The 23,685-nt window shown below is 33.8% G+C and overlaps 1 protein-coding gene across 3 annotated transcripts in view; it reads left to right on the top strand.

Moving 5' to 3' along the window:
* LOC136027008 (collagen alpha-1(IV) chain-like) overlaps positions 1-23,685 on the top strand; it is a 200,179-nt gene that overhangs the window by 163,205 nt on the left and 13,289 nt on the right. For 2 of the 3 annotated variants that reach the window (XM_065703902.1, XM_065703900.1), the window contains exons 27-31: positions 1,062-1,140; positions 4,205-4,375; positions 8,131-8,313; positions 10,016-10,223; positions 17,321-17,435. In XM_065703902.1, the coding sequence (XP_065559974.1) occupies positions 1,062-1,140; positions 4,205-4,375; positions 8,131-8,313; positions 10,016-10,223; positions 17,321-17,435 (756 nt within the window). The remainder of the gene's footprint in view (positions 1-1,061; positions 1,141-4,204; positions 4,376-8,130; positions 8,314-10,015; positions 10,224-17,320; positions 17,436-23,685) is intronic. The other variant, XM_065703901.1, reaches the window with a different exon arrangement.

Below are 23,685 nucleotides of genomic sequence, written 5' to 3'. Positions count from 1 at the left end.
GCATTTATGCTCTTGAAATGTGCTCATAAATATGACGTCACTCATATAAATTTCTTTTCCAAAATAAAGGCTCTTAATAAATTTTCTCGTGACCTTCATAGATTGTTTGTTTTTTTTGCCAGGACAACCCCAATCACCGATTTTCCAAAAAAAAAAAATACGGAGCCATTTTCAAGAGAAAATATGTTCATGATTAGTGTTATTTTGAGTAGATAAGATAATTTGAAAATAAGCAGAGAAAGTAAAACAAGAAATTATGCTCATCACAAAGTACTTCCTTGCTCAAAAGTCAAATATGTTCTTTTCCTGTAGATTTTGTTTTTCAACCTATTTTTGCCTTATAACGAAGTTCTTTTTAACCACCAAAGTCAAAAATATTCTTTTCCTGAAGATAATGGGCTTGAACTGCTATTCATCATAAATTTTTAATTGCTTTTTAAGTTTTGAGGTAAAAAATTCTTTTTCTTGAGGTGCTAGCCTTCAACTCTCTTTTTACCACATAATTTAATTGCTTTTTAAGTTTCATTGTACTGGGTGGGATTGTTTTCCTAGTCAATATATACGGGAACTAGAGTTTTCTTATGATGTTTTGATTTTTTTTAATTTATTTTGTTTATATATATATATATTTTTTTGTTATGATAAATTATCAAATTATTTTGTTCGAAACAGATTTTCGGAACTGAGGAGTATTGTTGCTTTTTTGCTCTTCAGTGTAAAGTTTTTCTATTTTTCAGGAAATAAATACTTTCACGCTTAAAGCTGAAATACTCTGTTTTTTTGGTTTGAACACAATAGTTTCAGAACTGCACTGGAAATAAAAATATTATCTGCTTTAAAATATTTTTTTTTATTATTATTTTCTTAACCATTGAAAAATATTCAAATTTTCCAATAACATTGGATTTGAACTTAAGCTACTTACCCAAAAACATCCACCAGCAATAACTAAAATTTTTTTGTTTTGCTCATAGATCCCCTTAGAAAAACAGAAATGCATATTTACTTAGACTATCCGAAGTTTATTTAACTTATGTCTTTTAATGCAAAAACTTATTTAGGGTATGAAAGGCAATACTGGGTCACCTAGCGATAACGACAAGGGCATTCGAGGAGATGAAGGAGATATCGGAGTACCAGGTAATTTATATAATTAATAGGGATATGATTACCCTTATTCTTTTACCGTAATCGTTTCAGTAATAACAATAATAGTCAACAAAATATTCTTGTAAAGGTATCGTTTTTAGTATGCACAGAATCAGCTTTGCAATAAATACGTGAATATTCCAGAGACCAATGCGAGTGAGTCCACGAAAAATTAATCGGAGGTAAGGCACAAAGCAGCATGAATCGTTTTTTAGAATTACCAGCAAAAGATTAATTTATATTAACATTTTACTCCGAATTAAAAATTTGTATTAATGAGATTGTTGGAGCAACTCTTTTCCTGTATTCTGCAGAAGAAACAATTGCTTGCGGTTTCACTGGTTGACAAGGTTCCCAAAATGTCCGTAAAACGCCAAATAAAACGAGCTGCATACTTTAAGCAAGCACCATTAAATAAAGCACTATTACATAAAAAAAAGCAAGTTTTCTCAACTGAAAGTAAGGAGAAACATTAAAACATAAAAAACAGAAATTATTGCGTATATGGAGGGTGTTGCCCCCTCCTCAACAATTTGCTCTTCGCACTTTGCATTTTGAATACTTTTAAAAAGCTCCTAAAAAAAGAGCTAAGAGCTTTTATGGCGCTTGTGACGAGGTCGGAAGAGCCAAGAGCTTATAGAGCATGAGCTATAGCGAAATTCTAAGAATCAATAGATTGATTTAGAAGGAAAATCACAGGCTTAATGCCAGTCGGGATTTGAAATAAGAGCTCTGAGACACGACGTCCTTCTAAACATCAAAATTCATTAAGATCAGATCACCCGCTCATAAGTTAAAAATACCTCATTTTTTCTAATTTTTCTCTCCCTTCAGCCCCCTCCCCCCCCCCCAGTTGTTCGAATCAGAGAAAACAACTGTTATGAAGTCAATTTGAGCCAGTCCCTGACAAGCCTACCAATTTCCATCGTCCTACAACGTCCAGAAGCACCAAACTCGCCAAAGCACTGGACCTCCCTAACTCCCCCAAAGAGAGCTGATTCAGTCCGGTTGTATTGACTACGTATCTAGGACTAGTGCGTATTCTCCCCATCAAGTCTCATCCCGATTTCTGTACTCTAAGTATTTTCCAAGATTTCACATTTACCCCTCCAACACCCCCAACATCACCAGATACGGTCAGGATTCAAAATAAGACCTCTAAGACACAAGATCTTTTTAAATATAAAATTTCAGTAAGATCTGGTCAGCCGTTGGTAAGTTAAAAATACCTCATTTTTTTCAATTTTTCCGAATGAACAGCCCCCCTCAAATCGCCCAAATAGAGTGGATCCAGTCCAGTCATTTCAATCACATATCTAGAACTTGTGCTTATTCTTCCCATCAAGTTTCATCCCGATCTCTCCACTCTAAGCGTTTTCCAAGATTTTCGGTTTCCAAGATTTACGTTTCCCGTCTCCAATCTCCCATGTCCCCGAACCCAATTCGAATTGAAAATGGAGCGTCTGAGACATAAGATCTTTCTATATATCAAGTTTCATTTAGATCCGATCACCTATTCATAAGATAAAGATACCTCAGTTTTCACGATTTTCCACCCCTCCTGCCCCCCCCCCCAGATGGTTGAATCGAGGTAAAGACTGTTATCAAGTTAGTTTGTGCAGGTCATTGACACGCCTACCAATTCTCATCGTCCTAGCACGTTCAGAAGCACTGAACTCGCTAAAACACTGAAAATCCCCACCCCCAACTCCTCTAAAGAGAGCGGATCCAGCCTGGCTATTTCAATCACGTATCTAGGACTTGTGCTTGTTCTTCCTACGAAGTTTCATCCTGATCTCTCTACTCTAAGCGTTTTCAAATATTTCTTATTTCCCCATCCAACTCCGCTCAATGTAATTGGATCTTATGAGAATTTAAGATAAGAGCTCTGGAGCACAAAATCCTCCTAAATATCAAATTTCATTAAGATACCACTGTTCGTAAGTGAAAAATCCCTCATTTTTTCTAATTTTTACGAATTAACCGTCCCTCCACTCCCTCCATATAGTTGAATCGGGAAAGAGAGTATTTCTAATTTAATTTGGTCTGGTCCCTGATACGTTTTCCAGCTTTCATCGTCCTAGCTTATCTGGAAAAGCCCAAACTAGCAAAACTGGAACCGACAGACAGACAGACCGACAGAAATTGCGATCGCTATATGGCACTTGGTAAATAACAAGTACCATAAAAATATTTGAAAAGCTTATAAAAAGTTTTTCAGCTGAAAGTAAGGAGCAGCACTAAAACCTAAAACGAACAGAAATTATTACGTATATGACGGGGTTGCCCCCTCCACAACACCTCGCTGTTCACGCTAAAGTTTTTTGGCATTTAAAAAAAATTATTTATTGTTCAAATTAAACGGCCCTTGGGTTTCAGGAGTCGTTCTTAATGAATTAGGACAAAATTCTAATTTTTTAATTTTTATTTTTTATAAATATGAGACAGAAAAAGTTATTCCTTATACTCTCTGATAGGGGCTTTCTTTTCAGTTAATTGAAGATACGAAGCAATTTTTTTCAGATATAGGGGGACAATTGCGTGTCTCAGTCCCTCCCACCTGGTGTGAAATTTTTGGAAGTCAGCGGACTCTTGGAAGTTTTCTCTGCAATTTTAGACCCCAGCAACTAGAGATATTGTTTGTGTTGGTTGTTTAAATGTAATGGTCCCTTCAGTAGTCTTTGAATGTACTATCATATTATGTATTTTACTTTACTGAGTTTTCGGTGTACCAAAATTAGCTACCAACATCCCCGATTTTAGATTGCTTCAGTTTTAGTGGGTACCAAAATTAGCAACCTACTTCCCTAGCATTACATCCACGAAGGTCCAACTGGAATAATAAACCACCTAAATGGATAGGTAAGTTGACTAATAAAAGTTTTATTCACCTACCTTACTACTTTCTTCTGTATCATAGACATATATCTCAGTAAATAAGTGTCTTTCTAAAAGACGGAAGAGCATAATAGGACGGAATAATCTTGACTGTACGAGGTATAGGAGAAAGAAAGTAACCAGGCTAAGCTGCTTACACTCAGTATTTCATTTCTAGGTCCCCAAGGTTCAAGAGGCTTAAATGGGAAAATAGGTCTTCCGGGTGAACGAGGTGAAGATGGAGAAAGAGGCAGTCACGGGGAATTTGGCCAAATAGGAGAAATTGGATTCAAAGGTGAAATGGGTCATCGAGGAAGGCAGGGTGCTTCCGGCCCAAGAGGTGCTAAAGGTATATTTGTTTTGGCCTTTTTTTCTAGAATTTTGGTAATAGCTGAATCATGGTTAGAGTTAAGCTATGAATTGCCCACTATAATTTTTGCTTAATATTACAAAAAGACAGTCAAAAATTAAAAAAAAGCTGTCGTTTTAGATTTAAAGAATGTAATTATAATATAAGTTTAAAGGTGGTTACCTGAAATTTCGTTTGATATTTTTAAGAACTGATTTTTAATTTATTTTTTTTTAAGTAGAGACGTCTACAGAAAAGCATGATTTTAGCTCAATAATTATATCAATCTCTTCCTTTTTTCTGATTGATTGCATTTACCCCAGGGATAATTTGGAAGTGCTGTTCAACTGAATCCCAAAAAGCACGTGATTTTTTCCTGCTTTTTGTGAGACTTGATGTTTACACAGGCTCCAACCAATTTTTATTAGAAGCACAGAAAGTGACGTCCTAGTGTCATTACGTCCTACAATAAAGCCTATTTTAACATCTTATATCAGAATGTGAAACCTGGTCGTAACAAATTGACACTGTCGACTACCGTACTTTACTGTGTGGTTAAACCAATTTTATTGCTTTGTTTTAATACATTTGAAAGGTTGAAGGAGTTGAAAGGCTGGAAGATTAGAAGTATCTGTTCAAAGACGACTTGAACTTTGAAAAGCCGTGAAAAAATTATTTGTAATCGGAATTTTGAGTCATTCAACTCAAATTTATTCGGAAAAATTTTGTTCTATATTAAAGATATGATTCTCTTTAGTTAAAGTAGGAAGATTGCCACAGTTTCAAATAACTCTTCTTAGAGAACATGCTTTCCTTCTAATATATTATTTTCACTTCAGTAGGCTAAAGAATAAGATTAAAGTATTTGTGAAATGTATCACCATATGTTTCAGTTTTTCAATTTGACCTGTGGATAAATTTCTTAGTCTTGCAATACTCTCCTTTTCTGATACAAAAACGATTGGTGTAAATCAAAGTTATTAGAAGAGCCACAAAAACTCTACATCACTCAGCTAGTCTTAACACCAAGTCTAACTGTCCCTACACCCACATTTAATCAAATATAAACTCTAAATACTTCTAGAAATAACTTTTGGAAATAATTCTTGTGACAAATATCTATAATCTGAAGATTTATGTACGAGGACAATTTTTTTCGAGCAGTGAGTGGGGCTGTACTTTATGGATACCAAGTTCCTTGGTATCTTTTCAAGCCTTCCTTGAGGGTCAAATTATCACATTATCACATTATCACATTATTACATCTCATTATCACATTATCACATTTCTCATTATCACAGTATAATCACAGTATAATCTGAAGATTTACGTACGAGGACAATTTTTTTCGAGCAGTGAGTGGGGCTGTACTTTATGGATACCAAGTTCCTTGGTATCTTTTCAAGCCTTCCTTGAGGGTCAATAAACTATGAACAAACGCGGTAACGGCAACTTCCCAATGTACTATTGAGGATCAATAAAAACTGAGCACGGATTATGTCTCTGCTGCGTAACAATTTATACACTCTATTTGTATACAACAAATACTGAGCGTTCTACGCTTTGCTGCATCGTATAGATAAGAGTGGTTCTACGCTTTGTTCCACAAAGCCATAATGAACTCTACTATGCCTACGCATCATGTTACACAGTTCAACAGCTGCAAAATATTCTTTTGGAGTCAGTAAATTGGTAAGTAAGCATCATTATGAAACAATAGTTATGATTTCAGAAATATTTGACGGTTGTAGGATTTGAACCTGGGCTTCCCAAGCATAAAGGGATGACACGCTACCCAGCTGAGGTAACAAGTTTGAAATAGTATCTGATAAACCAAAATTATTTACCAGAAATCAATTTTTTTTCCACAGTGGAAGATAAAGAAAAACTTTGAGATACTTGTGGTTCCAAGCAGCTGTCTATTTCTGTTATAATGGGGAGGCTCTTTTTTGGCTTTCCGTTTTTTCTTTTATTTGTTTTATGATTTTATTAGAAGTACACCAGGTTATTCATGGTTCTGAAGCGTATATTTTAATCTGAAGTGTATGTTGGAGACCAAACTAAAAGTCAAAGCGTTTTTTTTATCCTTACTGTCTGAGTATTTACCCCATCCGTTTTGATCCTTCCCTGTTTTTCTAATTATCTTATTGTTTATAGATGATTGAAACATATCAACTGAACCCTAATAAATTTTTAAGATGATGGTGCTGTAATAATTATAATCTCGTCTTTTTTCAGATTGTCTAATGATTTTTCTTCAAATAGCACAAATAATTTCACAGTATTAACATTAGAAGAGTAATTTAAAGCATAAAAATATCACTTGCATGGAATAAGCATATCACTTTTTTTCTTTTATTTGTTACGAAGGCTATACATAGAAATGTCACAATTACAAGTTGCATACTTGCAGTTGCTAAGTATTTTGATCCTCTAAAATAAAAGTGCCGGTAAAATCTTAGGAGATATGTTTTTACATGTCTTAAAAATTGGAATAGATTCGGAATAGATTGGAAAATTGGAATAGATTTTTTACAATAGATTTGTAAAAAAAACTTGAAGGAATAGATTCGGGTTCTAAATTCTGTCTTAGGTTGGTCCTTTAAGGTAGATATATTTACCCCTGCCTCTTAAGAAGGACACTGACCTTTAATGAACATAGAAAGAATTAGTGTGATAAAGCAAATCTTTCAGAAACAAAATTACAGCACAAAGAAGGTCCAAGAAAGGTTTTCATGTCTTTACTATGTAATTCAAAGAATTAAGAAAAAGTAGTCCTGAATTACAAAAAATAGACAGTATTGCTTAAATTCGTTTAAATCCTTTAATTGTGTTTAAAATTTAAAGAAAATGTAGAGTAAATCATAATCGACAATATTTTTCCCCAAAGTTAATACAGGAGTTCTTTGCAGTATCTTCAGCCTTAGAAAAGGAGAAAGAGTAAAGACTGGAGATAAAAACACCTTTTCGGCGTAAGGTTTTGCCTCCGAGGTTTAGTTTTGCCTCGAGGTTCATTCCTTAGAGGTTCAGTTTCCTAACTCTATTACTTTTTAAGACGGTGAAAAGTTCATCCTCTAGAATTTTACCAAAGATTAACTTTTATTATCTTCAGTATATTTTTGAATTTTAGACCGTTCGATGCTTTTTTTTTCTGTCTTTAATATTTTTATTTTAACAGTTTTATTTTTGATATTTTTTATATATTCATAAGTATAATATCATGAGCCATTTTCAATGGCTCATGATATTATACTTTAAAGAATTAATTATGTCTGAAAGGAAAATTTATCCAAGGGCAAAGCGTATCATCCCGAAATGGGATGAGATTGCAAGAACGGCTTTCAAGGAATTGGAAGTTCATGATAGGAGATATAAGAAGATATGACATAAATAGACTGGAGTGGACGGAGAGCCTGCCCAGCTATGTTATGTTAGCTTTGGATGACCTGATGCTTCAACTAGCTGTTCGTATTAGTACTTTTGACAATTACGTTTAGCAATAATGTTGAAAGACCTTCCCTCAAATTTCACAACGATTTTTTTTTAAAGGTAGGGGCAACAATTCATGAAAATGCAATTCGGAGTCAAGTATTTTTTTTTATGTTTTTTTATGACTAAAAAATGGTATTTTTCAAAATCTCGGGGGAATGCTTTATCTATCCTCTCATTTAGTGACTCTAACTAAAGGCCATTTTCTTGTGGCCTTTTTTGGGCAGTGGATTTTCTAGGCAAAAGCCTTTTATCCTTTCTTCTAGGGTCAAAGGGGACCTTGGGTCAAGACGGAGTTCAAACACACTTGAAGAAGCTATCCTACTTTATCACTCGACATTCACAGTCTCGGCAGATTCCAGAATGTCCTATTGGAACCAAAAAGATGTGGGATGGGTTCTCTCTTTCCCATTTTGTAGGTGATCATTTATCACAGGACCAAGATCTTGGTAAGATCACACTTTTCTGTTCAATGTCATTTCTTCTCACTTAGCTTGTGTTCACGTCTTGATCTGTCTGGTTTTAATTTACTGTTGTAATTGAATAAAATAAATAGAAAACAGAAACTTTAAGTACCAAGGACATAAAATTAAAAATTTTCGTTTCAGGACCTGTCTTAAATATGTTTATACCAGATTATTACAGAAGGCTACTAAATAGGGGCCTCTATAGGTTGGCTTAGGGGTTTGGGACATCTCTCTTTCTCTCTGCTATTTAGTTAATCCTGCTCAGTGTAGTTGGGTTAAAACCACCCTAAACGTCTTTTATAGTTTCAGTCTAGATTGGGTGTTTGTTCTTGTCCATCGTTTTCCGTCTGCTCATAATAGAATATTATGAGCATATTATATGATGAGCATATTATGAGAATATTATAAGCAGGACAAAATTTTGAAATAATCCAAAAAAAAAAATTTGAAAATAGTCTATAATTTCTTGTAATTAGTCTATATTTCTATTATAATTTGATAATCGAATTTTGAAATAATTCTATTAAAATAGAATTTTGGAAATATAGACTATAAAATAGTCTCTATATTTGTATAATAATTATATAATATAATTTTGAAAATAGTCTAATAGTCTACATTTTTCGTCAAAATACATAGTAAAATTTTGTGTTTTTTCCATCGTTCTTTTTTTAAACATTTTTAAAAGAATCGTATAACTATTAATTATCCAGTTAAGATAATCCTCCTCCTAATTTAAGCTGGTCTATGCTAAACCAAGCACGTCAAACATTGAATGTAGATATCTATGCGTCCATCCATAAGAAAAACATAATGTGACAATAATTTTTCTCGCAAATGTTAAAATAGGGATTTTTACACATTTGAATGTCTTTTTAGGCCAAGATAAAATGATTTTATCTCTCTCTATTATCCTGTAGTGTGATTATTAAGCATTTAAAGTAAAATAAACAACAGAACAAAGTATTTTTTACACCCTGCACCCTCATTGGGTCTATTTTGCCTGAAATAAATTCTGCCAAGTATAATAGGCCTAAAACTACAATTTTTTTAGATTTTTCTTCAGTTGTTTAAAAACTATGCACTTTTTAAGGCAATACCATTTTTACGTCAGTGTTGCCACGTTCAACGATGAAAATAAATAATGAAAACTAACAACATGAATTTAATGACGCTTTTCCTCTTTAAATTCAAACAATGACGATCTGTAAAACCCAAATACAACTAAACCTTCAGACAAATATTACACCGTCATGAGCCATTTGGTTTCATCTGTTTTTAGCTCGTTGTTTTGTTCATGCGTTGTTGCGGATTTTCGTTTACCAACACTTTTTTCCCCTTCAATTTGGCACCCACGACCGTTAAAAGCTGCGTAATTGCGTATGGATTTCTCTCCCATTAAAATTTAATTCCTGATTCCTTATTTGTGCAGGTTCATATTTAAACAAATGAAATAGTCAGATTTCCTTTTCATTGTCCTTGGTACTTTATCGTAGCAAACATAAACCTTTTTCTCTTGGAACTAAGCAAGTTGGCTAAACCTTTCAATTGGCAAAATTCCCAATGAATAGAGAGAAGCTTTGTTGCATGTTGCAATCTCTTTTTTCGCATTGGTTGGCTGTTGGTTATGGTGCAACTATTTAAAATAGAACACTCATAATTGACCAACTTCTCTTTTCTTAAGAATGGTATGATATAGGGCAGCCATCTAGTTGTCTCCAAGTCTTCAACCCGATGCCATTTATTTTCTGCTCCAGCAGAAATTCAAGTGAAACCTGCAATTATGCTTCAAGGAACGATTATAGCTATTGGTTAAGCACCGAAAATGGTCAGAGAAGGTCGACAAGATTCACAAATATTGAAGGAGACGAAATAAAAAACTATGTCTCAAGGTTTGTTTTTGTTATTCATCTTTATTAAAGTAAAACCGATTTTGCAAGTCGTTATGAAACTTTGAACTGCTTTATTAGCCAAGCTGAATTTCCCATACTTTGTCTCTTTCCAGTTCAACCGACAATCATGAACTCTTTTGCACCACAGGTATCCCAGATTTCCTTATTTTAAAGTGTTTTTTTCCCGGGGGAGAAAAATAGCTAACTTAAACAAACTTATGACAAAGATAAAAAAAAAACACCCAGCCACTATGGACATTGCTGTACATATGCGGCTGTACCAAATTCTAATAAAATGAATTCAAATTTCGAAAAAAAAGTCTTTAACAGCTACTCCACAAACAATTGAAATCTATAGAAATGGTTGGGAAGCTCTCATTTAACTCTGCTGTAGAAAACGCATAAATGTCACACAAAAAAAGAAAAACGAAAGAAGACTCAAATTTGAATAAGTTTGTGTTTTTTTTGTATTTTGTGTGGTTGTTTATGTCTTATTTCTCTGTTTCTAGATAGTTCATCTTTTTGGTTTTCTTTTCTTTGCTTCCTCCCTTTTTCCATTGCTAAAGATTATTGGGCATAAACCAAAAACAATCAGATTTTTATTATGATTTGTTCAACAAAATCTTTTTTTGCTCTTAAAAAGTCTCACTGTTTCAGCTAAAGTTTTCAGTGTTTTTGGTGTGTTAATTTCCAGTGTCTTGCGAATATATTATAAATCTGGAACAGATGCAAACAGTACGAGACACTTCTAGATACTTGACATGCGATATATATCACAAAAGCGATAATACCTTTTTTTTTCATTTAATTCAAAACAGAAATGATTACATGCTTAGAAAGTTACTTAGAAAGTTAGAAAGTTACTGGATAACTGTTGTGCTCTCTGTGAAGTAAAAACAAAGATGACGAGTGGTTTTGTGGGAACCATGATTAGGTAGTTCAAATGATTCAAGTTTGCTCTAATTTTAAGCCATATTTGTAAAAAATAATTATGTCCAAGTAGGTTTCAGATTTTACAAGAACGGAAAAAATTGTCTTGTTGATCAGGTCTATTCTGTTATTCGTGTCAACACTTCTCCGTCACCTAATTGACACTATCAAGGGCATCTTTATCCAAACATAATAGGCTAATCTAAATTATAACCTAATTTAAATTCAGTTTTGTGTTACAAACTCGACTCTTTTTTGTCTGTACTGAGAGAACGAAAAAAATAATAAAAATTGATTTGTCGCTCCAAACGTGTACAAAACAAATCCTTAGTTATGAATTTCCTCCTAAATTAATTTCCTACCTTGATTTATAATAGTAAACAATACATATCTTGATTGTATTAAATAAAAAAAACAAGTTATTTTTAATTGAAAGTAAGAAGTGACATTAAACTTAAAACAAACAGAAATTATTCCTTATATGAAAGGGGAAGACCTCTCCTCAACACCCCAATCTTTACGCTAAATTTCTTTATTGTTTTAAAAAGTAGAATTATGTCAAAGAGTCAAAGTTTAGCATAAAAAGTGGGGCGCTGAGGAGGGGACGACCCCTTTCATATACGGAATAATTTCTGTTCATTTTGAGTTTTAATGTCATTCCTTACTTTCAGTTAAAAAAAACGGTTTTTCATTTAATTTCTCAACGTTTCTGGATTAATGAAGGTTTTGAATTTTGCCCACTGTACATGATTAATTAAAACGAAATTTGATTTCACCTAAATTTTATAATAACCTAAGTTTGATTTTTGATTCAGTTGTTTAAGAATAACTCCTAAATCGCAAACGCCATTTAATTAGACTAATAGCCTCTTAAAAGTTATTAAATAAAAAAAAAAAAAACTAGTTTTTTTAACTGAAAGTAAGGGGCGACATTAAAACTTAAAACGAACAGAAATTACTCCGTATATGAAATGGGTTGTCCCCTCCGCAGTCCCTCGCTCTTTACGCTAAAGTTTGACTCTTTGCCACAATTCTACTTTTTAAAACAATTAAAAACTTTAGCGTAAAGAGCGTGGGACTGCGGAGGGGACAACCCATTTTATATACGGAGTAATTTCTGTTCATTTTAAGTTTTAATGTCGCTCCTTACTTTCAGTTAAAAAAACTAGTTTTTTTTATTTAATTTCTGAACGTTTTTGAATTAATGCATGTTTGATTTTGGATCTCCGCACATAAATTATTGAAATGAAATGAGTATATTAATTTTTTTTTTTTTGGCTAAATGGCTTTCTCTTAGTTTTGATCAGACGATTTTGAGAAATAAGGGGTGGGGAAGGAGGCCTAGCTGCCCTCCAATTTTTCGGTTACTTAAAAAGGCTACTAGAACTTTTAATATTCAACGAACGTTTTTATTAGTAAAAAATATACGTAACTTAAGAATTAACTTACGTAACAAACTTCTATATTCTTATATTTTTATTATGTGTACGAGGGGGTTTGTACCTTCGTTAATACCTCGCTCTTTACACTAAATCGTAAGTTTTGTCCCAATTCTTTAAGAATGACCCCTGAATCAAAAAGGCCGTAGAATAAATAGTTGAAATCACTAAAAATATTTTAGCATAAAGAGCGAGGTATTTATCTCCTCCTAAATACCTCGCTCTTTATGCTGAAGTATTTTTAGAACCCCTCATATGCGTAATAATCTCTGTTCGTTTTAAATTTCAATGCTATTCCTTACTTTCATTTGAAAAAACGTTTTCATGTTTATTTTTTCATTGTTTTTTTTTTATAGTATTGCTAGAAAATCCTGCGCCCTTTTCATTGAATTTTTCTTCCCCCATGACATATTCCTCAAAGGAAAGATCCTCCCACAAAGCCCTCTCCCATCAACTCCACCCCCAAACCAAAAAATCCCCATGAAAACGTCTGTACACTTCCCAATAACCATTACTATATGTAAACACTGGTCAAAGTTTGTAACTTGCAGCCTCTCCCTCAGGGATTGTGGGGGAGTAAGTCATTCCCAAAGACATAGTTATTATGGTTTTCGACTATGCTGAACAAAATGGCTATCTTAAAATTTTAATCTGTTGACTTTTGGAAAAAAATGAGCATGGGAGGGGGCCTATTTGCCCTCCAATTTTTTTGGTCACTAGAACTTTTCATTTCCGTTAGAATGAGCCCTCTCGCGACATTCTAGGACCACTTGGTTGATAAGATGACTCCTAGGAAAAAAAACAAAAAAACAAACAAACAAATAAACACGCACCCGTGATTTGTCTTCTGGCAAAAAATACAAAATTCCACATTTTTTAGACAGGAGCTTGAAATTTTTCCTAAGGAGTTCTCTGATATACCGAACGAGATAATGTGATTTTCGTTAAGATTCTATGACTTTTAGGGGATGTTTCCCCCTTTTTTCCAAAATAGGGCAAATTTTCTCAGGCTCGTAACTTTTGATGACTAAATTAATTGAAACTTATATATTTAGAATCAGCGTAAAAATTCGATTCTTTTGATGTATCTTTTAGCATCAAAATTCCGCATCCGTTTTTTAGAGTTTCGTTTACTATAGAGCCGGGTCGCCCCTTACTACAGTTCCTTACCACGAACTGTTTGAAAAGAAAATAATTCGGTATTTCGGGGCTTCTGACATTATTACTCCTTTGCGGAAGTTAGGCTCAAAATTGAAAAAGGATTATATTTTTTCTCTGGGCCCTTCCACCTCTTAGTTCGTTTATTTTCCCGTTAGTTTTCACCTGTTTTCGCTTTATAGTTGTGTTATCTCTTAGCAGTTCTTTCGTTAGTTGAGTTATGGTTGTGGTTTATATGTTTTATTGCTCGTATAGTTGTGTTATTTTCAAATTATACTCCATAATGGAGAGGCTCCGAACACCCAGCATTGTATATTAAGCTCTTAATTTGACGTTTTTTTCTAACGTGACCAGATTCGTCCTGCGCCCTTTTCATTGAATTTTTTCCCCCATGGCATATTTCTCCAAGGAAAGATACTCCCACATATCCCCCTCCCTCAACCCTACCCCCAAAACCAAAAAAATCCCCCTGAAAACGTCTGTACACTTCCCAATAACCATTATTATATGTAAACACTGGTTGAAGTTTGTAACTTGCAACCCCTCCCCCAGGGACTGTGGGGGAGTAAGTCATCCCCAAAAACATAGTTATTATGATTTTTGACTATGCTAAACAAAATGGCCATCTCAAAATTTTGATCCGTTGACTTTGGGAAAAAAATGAGCGTGGGAGGGGGCCTAGATGCCCTCCAATTTTTTTGGTCACTTAAAAAGGGCACTAGAACTTTTCATTTCCGTTAGAATGAGCCCTCTTGCGACATTCTAGGACCACTTGGTCGATACGATGACCCCTGGGGAAAAAAAAAAAAAAACAAAAAACAAAAAAAAAACAAAAAAAAACTAACAAATAAACACGCACCCGTGATTTGTCTTCTGGCAAAAAATGCAAAATTCCACATTTTTGTAGATAGGAGCTTGAAACTTATACAGTAGAGTTATCTGGTACGCTAAATCTGATGGTGTCATTTTCGTTAAGATCCTACGACTTTTAGGGGGTGTTTCCCCCTATTTTCCTAAATAAGGCAAATTTTCTCAGGCTCGTAACTTTTGATGGCTAAGACTAAACTTGATGAAACTTATATATTTAAAATCAGCATTAAAATTCGATTCTTTTGATGTAGCTGTTGATATCAAAATTTAATTTTTTAGAGTTTTGGTTACTATTGAGCCGGATCGCTCCTTACTACAGTTAAATAGTGAGAGTGAGATACTGAGGAGAGGCAACCCATCTCTTATACGTAATATTTTCTGTTCGTTTTAAGTTTCAATATTGCTTCTTACTTTCAAAAACTTGTTTTTTATTTAATTGCTGATCTTTTTTTTTTAAATAATGTCGGAAAATCCAGTTCCCCTTCCATGGAAAATCCCTTCCTCCACAGGAAATTTCTCCATGGAAAGATTTTCCCACGCAACTTAAATTAGTGATATTTGCGGCACTAATTCTGTAAGGCATTGTAACAAAACGGCCAAAGAGGTTGAAACCACTTTTATGAAAATGAGAGTCACAAGTTGAGCAATTCTCAAATGACTGAAATGAATTAAACAAAAGATCTTTAAGGATATTCGTAATAATTTATGTTCGTTTTCAGTTTTGATGTTATTCCTTACTTTTGGTTTGAAAAAACTTGTTTTTTATGTTTAATAACAACTGCAAGCCGAAACATCTACAATATCTTTGGTTCATTATGACATAAAAATTATTCTTATGAAGCAGCTTAAGGTAAAATTAAATGCTAAGATTGGCCGGAAAATAACACAAACAAATTATTGCTTACATCGGCCATTATTTTACAAAACCCGCACTTTAACCTAAAGAGCAAGGTACTGACTAGTGGGCTATTTTCCTCATATAGGTAAAATGAGGGGTTCGCCCACTCGTCAATACCTCACTCTTTAGGCTAAAGTTTAAATTTTGTTCCAATTCGTTAAATAGGACCCCTGAATCACAAGGGCCGTGTGATTAGAATAAATAACTCTTTTGAAATTACTAAAAATAATTTAGCGTAAACAGTGAGGTATTGACGAGGGGACGAGCTTCTTCATATACATAATAATTTCTGTTCGTTTTAATTTTGATATAACTCCTTACTTTCAGTTGAAAAAAACTTATTCTTTTTTAAATTTGATTTCTGATGCTTTTTTATATCATGCTGGGATATCCAGTTCCTCCTAAGCAGAAATTATCTTTCCCCATGGAAAATTCTTCTATGGAAAGAGCCTCCCCGTAACCCTATCCCTCCAACCCCCCCCCAAACCCCCGCTGAAAACGTCTGTATACTTACCTATAACCAATGCTATATGTAAACAATGGACGCAGTTAATAATTTTCAGCCCTTCCCCCTGAGACTGTGGGGGATTAAGTCGTCCTCAAAGACTTAGTTATTAGATATTTCGACTATGCTGAACCTAATGGCTACCTCAAAATTTTATGCGGTGGCTTTGAGAAAAATAAGCGTAGATGGGGGCCTAGTTGCCCTCCAATTTTGGTTACTTAAAAAGGGCACTAAAACTTTTAATTTACGTTCTAATGAGCCTTCTCACGAAATTCTAGGACTGCTGTTTCGATACGATTACCCCTGGGAAAAAAATAAACATACATCCGTGATCTTTCTTCTGGCAAAAAATACAAAATTCCACATTTGTGCAGATAGGAGCTTGAAACCTCTACAATATGGTTCACTGATACGCTGTGATGGTGTGATTTTCATTAAAACTCTATGACTTTTAAGGGGGTGCTTCCCTTTTTTTTGAAAAAGGCAAATTTTTTCATGCTTGTAATTTTTGATGGGTGGGACTAAACTTGATGAGCCCAATATATTTAAAATCAACATAAAAATCCAATTCTTTTGATTTATCTATTGACATCAGATCCATTTTAAAGAGTTTCGTTTTACTATTGAGCCGGTTCGCTCCTTACTTACAGTTCGTTATGACAAACTGTTTGATTATGGCTTGAACATTATCTTCACAGCAATTTTTATTAATTAATTGGAAGTTCCATAAATATCGAAGCATTCACAGAAAAGGGAGTGTAGTAGAAAAATGTACTGGAATACTCAGCACAAAGTTTAATTTATATTTATATATGTGAACATTAGTAAGCATTTTAAAAAGATACTATAGCATTGATTTTAGTTTTTGGCCCTTCTTGTTGATCTGGTATTACACCATATTCTTTATTTTAAATTCTCATGTAATTCTTAGCTAGTTCTTAAAAATATAACCAAAAGTAGGAAATAAGACTCATAAACTCTTTAAGTTTCTTATCATGAATTGTTTGTAAAAACACGTTGGAAAAATTAATATTCACCGCATTTACAAATTAAACGGTTTTAGAGTTAGATCACTTGCTTCAGACAAAAATACTTCATTCTCTATGTAAACCATATTTGCTGAGTTTTTGGATGTTTCTCAATGTGTAAATACAAATATGTATATATAATTCCGTTTTAATGTGCAAAATCAGTGAAAAAGATAATTAAATTTGAACGCAGTATTTACCTAATATTGGATTGGATTATAACGTCCATATTAAAGAAACAATCTCAGTATTTTTCTGTCATTTTTAAGATGTTCGGTGTGTGAAGCCACTAGAAATGTAATAACAGTCCATAGTCAGTCAGCAGAAGTACCAGATTGCCCACTCAACTGGATGGAACTTTGGAGTGGTTATAGTTTCTTAATGGTAAATATTTTTTATCAATGTTAATTAGTTTCGCTTAGCAATCATTTGTTTAGTATGCTTTATTATTTTCAGATCATGGAATTGAACTGTTTAGCTGTCTTTTTCTTAACTAATAAAATTTCCTTTTAAGTAATTAAAAAAGTCTTTAAGCGATTTAAACCTTTAAAGTGTGAGGAAAATATAAACGTTACGATTATGAAAAAAAAATATCTCAGTTAAATAAGCGTAGAAAAACAAAGAATACTTTGAAAATGTCTGGTTTTGTACCGATTTTTATCTTTTGAAGAACCAATTTATTAGTAAAAAAACTAAAGATAAAATGCATAAAAGAAACCTAGCAATTAAGCTCTAATATTCCTGTGTGGCAAAATGTACAACAACTTCCTTAGCAAAACAGCCGAAAGACTAAAAAGTTAGAAAAAAATTATTAGCATGTTCAAACACTCACAGAGCTATGTAGTAATAAACTTATATGTTTAAAATCAGCATTAAAATGCGATTCTTTTGATGTAGCTATTGATATCAAAATTCCATTTTTTAGAGTTATGGTTACTATTGTGCTGGGTCGCTCTTTACTACAGTTCGTTACCACGAACTGTTTGATTGTAAATCTTTTTTGTCTAAGAGATAAATAAACTATGTTCTCAAGAAGATTTGAAAAAACTTAAAACAATTAAATTTACCTGAAACCATTCAAAAGGGGGAAAAGCTCTGATCTGGAAAATAAACAACGACCAAATATGACATAATATTTTTTAATATTATTTTTAAAAGCGTGAGGGTAAGCAACCCTTAAGCACTGTTCAGAAGTATCGACTGACTTTGAGACCCTTGGCGTAAAAGGCCAATTCTGAGCGTGCCGAAGATGATACTGGCACCTTAATATCATCAATCTATCTCGTATTGTAACAACAGACATATTAGCAAAATATATTTCGTCGTATGCATCAACTGAACAGCATTAAAAAAAAAATAAACCACACAGTGGTAAATAATTTTAATGTACTCACAATTTTTTATAACTTATGTACTTCTACGTTGATTTGCCAAAATCCTAATTTTATTAATTTTAAAACTCGAAGAAACCAGAGAAGACTTATAACTTATGTACTTCCACGTTAATTTGCATAAATCCTTATTTTATTAATATTAAAAATCGAAGAAACTGGAGGAGAATATTAAACGTAGTACACAAAACTGAACAACAATAGAAAAATACGGGTAACTGAAAAATACATTTTACAAAGAATGGGAACAGGAAAGATATTTTTTTTTTGTCGATAATAACAACATTACATGTGATTTTGGCTGTTTTTATCCTTTGAGGCTTTTCAAAGCTTGAAACATTATCTACACATACTCTCAGATACTTAATAGCTTCAACTCTGGAAATTTCAAATTATCACTGTTTATCACTGGACCTGAGACTTTTTGAAGAAATTTCTTTAAAATCTTTACCAGCCACCCAATCTTGTAGTGTAGAGGATGTAAAATCCGTGGCAATCTGAGCAATATATTTTTTTTACCCAGGGGTATTACAGAGCAAAACAGCTTAGCAAACCAATTGCCAAGACTATTGCCCGACATTTACAAATGACTTTTGCAATAGTCCATTCCGTGACACAACTGTTGTGACCTGAGAGTAGTAGCAAAGAAATCAATATCGGACAAGAAAAATTTATTTTTTCTATTAGCCATCTCATTGCTGTTGAATGGGTTGAAAATGACACGTAATCACAGACAAACCTTTTGTTATTGCTTAAAGATCACCTGATTCACTTCTTAATGTTAACTGAAAGAGTTGCAAATACGAAGTGTTTACAGGAACATACTGAAGATGCTTTATATTATCGTGATGAATATGATCATGGGTGGTTTTTTGTTCAAGAATACATAGGAGGAGGATATTGTTATTGCCAAATCTCGATGTTTCGACAAAGGACTTATAAAGAAATATGCAACTGCCCAAGGAGAAAACGGGTGGATAGTCTACAAAAATAACACAATCCATCCTACTTACAGATCCAGCATTTTCACGATTGATTATATTCTGCTTAAAGCCAAGATCATATCTGCGATTATCGCTAAGATGAATTACTTCATATTCAATGGGTAGGCTAATGTAAATGTTGCCGTGTTCCATTGAATAATTAAATTGGAATGCACCATTCTTACGAGCAGTGATTTTTCTTTTCATTGTGCGACACAAATCAGTCATACAACCAAATTCTTTTTACTTCAGTGTTCAGATTTAAGTGCTTCTGTTCATTCATGGTCGACACGGAGTGACCAAACGAATGGTCTAACTTTTATCTCATATATCCGATATTTTCTCAGGATATCATGTGTATTTTTGAGAATAAAATCGACAAGAGAAGCTTCGTACTTTCCCTCGTTGAATTTGATGATCGGGGAGAGTTTTGTTCAAAAATCACTCGTTTCACTCAAATAAATTGTAAATGGAATCCAAAACGTTGGACATAGACGTGAAATAGAAATCATTGGCCATTGTGTACGTTTTCAGCAGATATCAACGAATCAAAACCAGATTTGGTTCCTTGCCAACGAACAAGCAACTGTCTCTTGCCCCTGTGAGTCTGAATGAATCTTTTCATTCTGATACTTTCCAGTGTTTTTGACTTTTTGTAATTCATAGTCATAAAAACCGCGAAGAATCCCATCATCTTTCATGCCACGTAGACGATACGCAATGGGTGTAGCGTCTAATATTCTGGAGACTTCAAAAGGTTTAGTGGACCAAAAGTAGTTATACTTTCAAAAATATTAGTAGTTTGATTGATTTGATTCAAAAAGTATCATCAACATTGAATTTCTTCTTTTTCAATTCCCTCCCCCCTTTATTGGAATATCGTTTAAGAAAAGTTTCAAGTGTATTGCCATATCCTCTATGAATTTCCATAAGGGTAGAGTTGGATTTTGATCGATGATGACGTTGATTATAAATCAACATGATTTTATCCAAATCCTGAATAAAAGCAACTGTATTTTTCAGTGTACAATATCTTGAAATTAAATGTCGAATGGTTCTTATTAATCGTTCAGCCAATGTTGCCTGTATTGGACTATGACTGTGATAGAGGATTGTATTTTATTTAAATAGAACCTTCTTTACGTGTGGATTAACAAATTCACCACCCGATCCCTTTGAATCTTCTTATAACAATCCCGTTCAAGAATGGTTTCAATAACTTTAGCAACTTCTTCCCCTCGCTTTGATTGCACTGGAATGACATATTCATAGCAACATAAAACACTGATTGGAACTAGACTGTACTTGTATGGCTCATTGTTACGCCGTTGAATCTCCTCTATCGTAAGAAGGTCTGCTTGAAATATTTGTAATGGGAAAGAAGTCTTAGCTTTTCTATAGTGACTACCACGAACTCTATGATTATGATGTATGGTGTAACTTGATTCATTCTGTAAGTGCTCTGCCGCTAGCTTCTTGTCAACTCCAGTGACTTGGGCAAGTGTTGTGGGTGAACTTAAATTTCCCACTTCATCGATATTCTCATTAAAATGTTTCAAAACTTCAACCATTTTGAATGTAAACATGAAGTGTCCAATGCCTTTTTGCGTAGTAACGAGTGGGTGTGATGCAGTGATATTAAGAAGCATTCGCTTGAGTCCACTCTCGTCAAATTATCGTTGCCACATGGCGTGCTATCATTTTCCGAAAATGATTTAAAATCTTCTTTTGTAATGATTTTTGTAATCATTTTCAAACATGGTTATTTCCAATAAGACTTTTGGGGAAGCTTGAAAATTTGCGCAAATGACTATCAAATAATACAAATCTTTTATGATTTGTTGTCAAACCTGATAACAAATCAAATAGAATGTAGGTCTTGCCATGGATTATAATTTCCCACAAGCATCAATTTGAACATATTCACTTTCAGTGAGATAAGTCAAGAGTCATTTGCATTACTCACCATAGAATTGAGGCATTAAGTCTGCAACACTTGTCAAAGTTTAGACAAGTTTTCTTTTTCTAGCGATGGTGGCGGCGGTGGTGATGATGGTGGCGATGAATTTTAAATCATTTTCTTTTTTTGATTAATGTCATTCACATTGAGTGGTCTCTCACGGCAGGGTTTAAGGTTTGGTGATTCGTCAAATTGTATTTTGAAGCAAAATCAATTTTTCATCATTGGCAATTTGTTGATTATTAATGAATTTATTTAGATTGTAATCGAAATGCTTCTTTGGTGAAAGGGCGAGTTCTATTGGAGTTAATCTGCAGGTTTGGCCATCTAGAGAAAACTGTTTACAAGTCGTCCAATCATCGGCAGTAAAAGTGTAAAGAAGATACCACCTACTTGAAGAAGCCGCTTTCTTATAAAATTCTTTTCTTTGTATTTGGCTGTTACTGCTGTTGCTAGGGTTTAAATTGGTACATACTACTCCCAATGTCAAAATACAACAAACTGTATAATACAACTGTCCATTGAATAACTCATAATAACAATTCCCTGTGTTCAAGAACGATAAATTTAAAGAGCAATACATCTTTTATATTTAAAATAAAATGCAAAACAAAAATAAGTTTAAAGGATAATAATTTTTTTTACAATAAAATGCACCAGAATTTTTTTTTAAACCACTTATCACATTTAAATAGTACTTAAAATGGGAAATTTCCCCCTCGAAGGGCAGGGCTGCCGCTGGATGTGGCCGTCTGAAGGCTGGATCTCCCACCCCCGGCCGCTGGCACGGGGCCATTTAAAAACAATTTATAAACAATTTGTTTTACAAAAACCACTGACATAAAACAACAAAAACTATACCTTGCTAAAAAAAAATATAAAACACTGCTGAGATGGGGAGAAGAAGAACCCCCCACCTATAAGAAGTGGATCCCTCCTTCCATCTATTGAATTGTTTCCAGACCAAAATAATGTCTATTATCTAGACATACATCGTTGTCCGAAGTTGGGTAATGGCCGTGGTGTAGCACCTTCACACCATCCGCACACACAAAGATTTTATCCGATACGGGTCGCATACCATTTTTTCCACTTTAACTGCGTAGTTTTGAGACTTTAAAGAGTGAATTACGATGACTTTCGCTCTCGGTATGAAATTAAATAAAAAAAATAGTTTTTTTTACCGAAAGTAAGGAGCGACAATAAAACTTAAAACGAACAGAAATTACTCCGTATATGAAAGGGGCTTTTCCTCCTCAACGCCCCGCTCTTTACGCTAAAGTTTGACTCTCTCTCTTAACTCTACTTTTTAAAACAGTAAAAAAAAAAATTAAATGTAAAGAGCGGGGCGTTGAGGAGGAAAAGTCCCTTTCATATACGGAGTAATTTTTGTTCGCATTAAGTTTTAATGTCGCTCCTTACTTTCAGTTAGAAAAAACTTGTTTTTTTAATTTAATTTCTGGATGATTTTGAACTAATGCAAGTATTGATTTTAGCTGGCCGCATATAAATAATTAAAACTAAATTTGCATATTTATTTTTTGTTACTAAATGGCTTTCTCATACTTCTAATCAAAAGATTTTGAGAAAAGGAGCGGGGAAGGAGGCCTTTTACCCCTCCAATTTTTTTATTACTTAAAAAGGCAACTAGAATTTTTAATTTTTTACGAAAGTTTTAAATAGTGTAAAATATACTTAACTTATGAATTAACTTACGTAACAAACTTCTATATTCGTATGTTTTTATTACGTATATGAGCGGGTTCACCCCCTCGTCAATACGTCGCTCTTTACACTAAAACTTGAATTTTGTCCCAATTCCTTAAGAATGACCCCTGAATCACAAACGCCGTAGAATAAATAGTTAAAATTACTAGAAATACATTCGCGTAAAGAGCCAGGTATTAACGATGAGATGAATCCCTCATATGCGTAATAATTTCTGTTTGTTTTAAGTTTTAATGCTGCTCCTTACTTTCAGTTGAAAAAACTTTTCATATTAATGTTTTCATTGTTTTTTTAAATAATGTTAGAAAGTCCTACGCCCCCTTCATTGAAATTATCTTCCCCTCCCGCGTACCCCTCCCCCCCCCTCAACTTCCCCCCCCCCCTCTCGAACCAAAAAAACCCCTGAAAGCTCTCTACACTTCCCAACAGCCATTAGTATATGTAAACAACGGTCAAAGTTTGTAACTTGCAGCCTCTCCCACGGAGACATTGGGAGTAAGTCGTCCCCAAAAACATAGTTATTAGGTTTTTCGACTTTGATGAATAAAATGGCAATATCAGAATTTTTATTC

This window comes from Artemia franciscana, chromosome 5, assembly GCF_032884065.1.
Source record: "Artemia franciscana chromosome 5, ASM3288406v1, whole genome shotgun sequence".
Classification (NCBI taxonomy): Eukaryota; Metazoa; Arthropoda; class Branchiopoda; order Anostraca; family Artemiidae; genus Artemia; species Artemia franciscana.
This window is presented reverse-complemented; position numbering and strand designations above follow the sequence as displayed.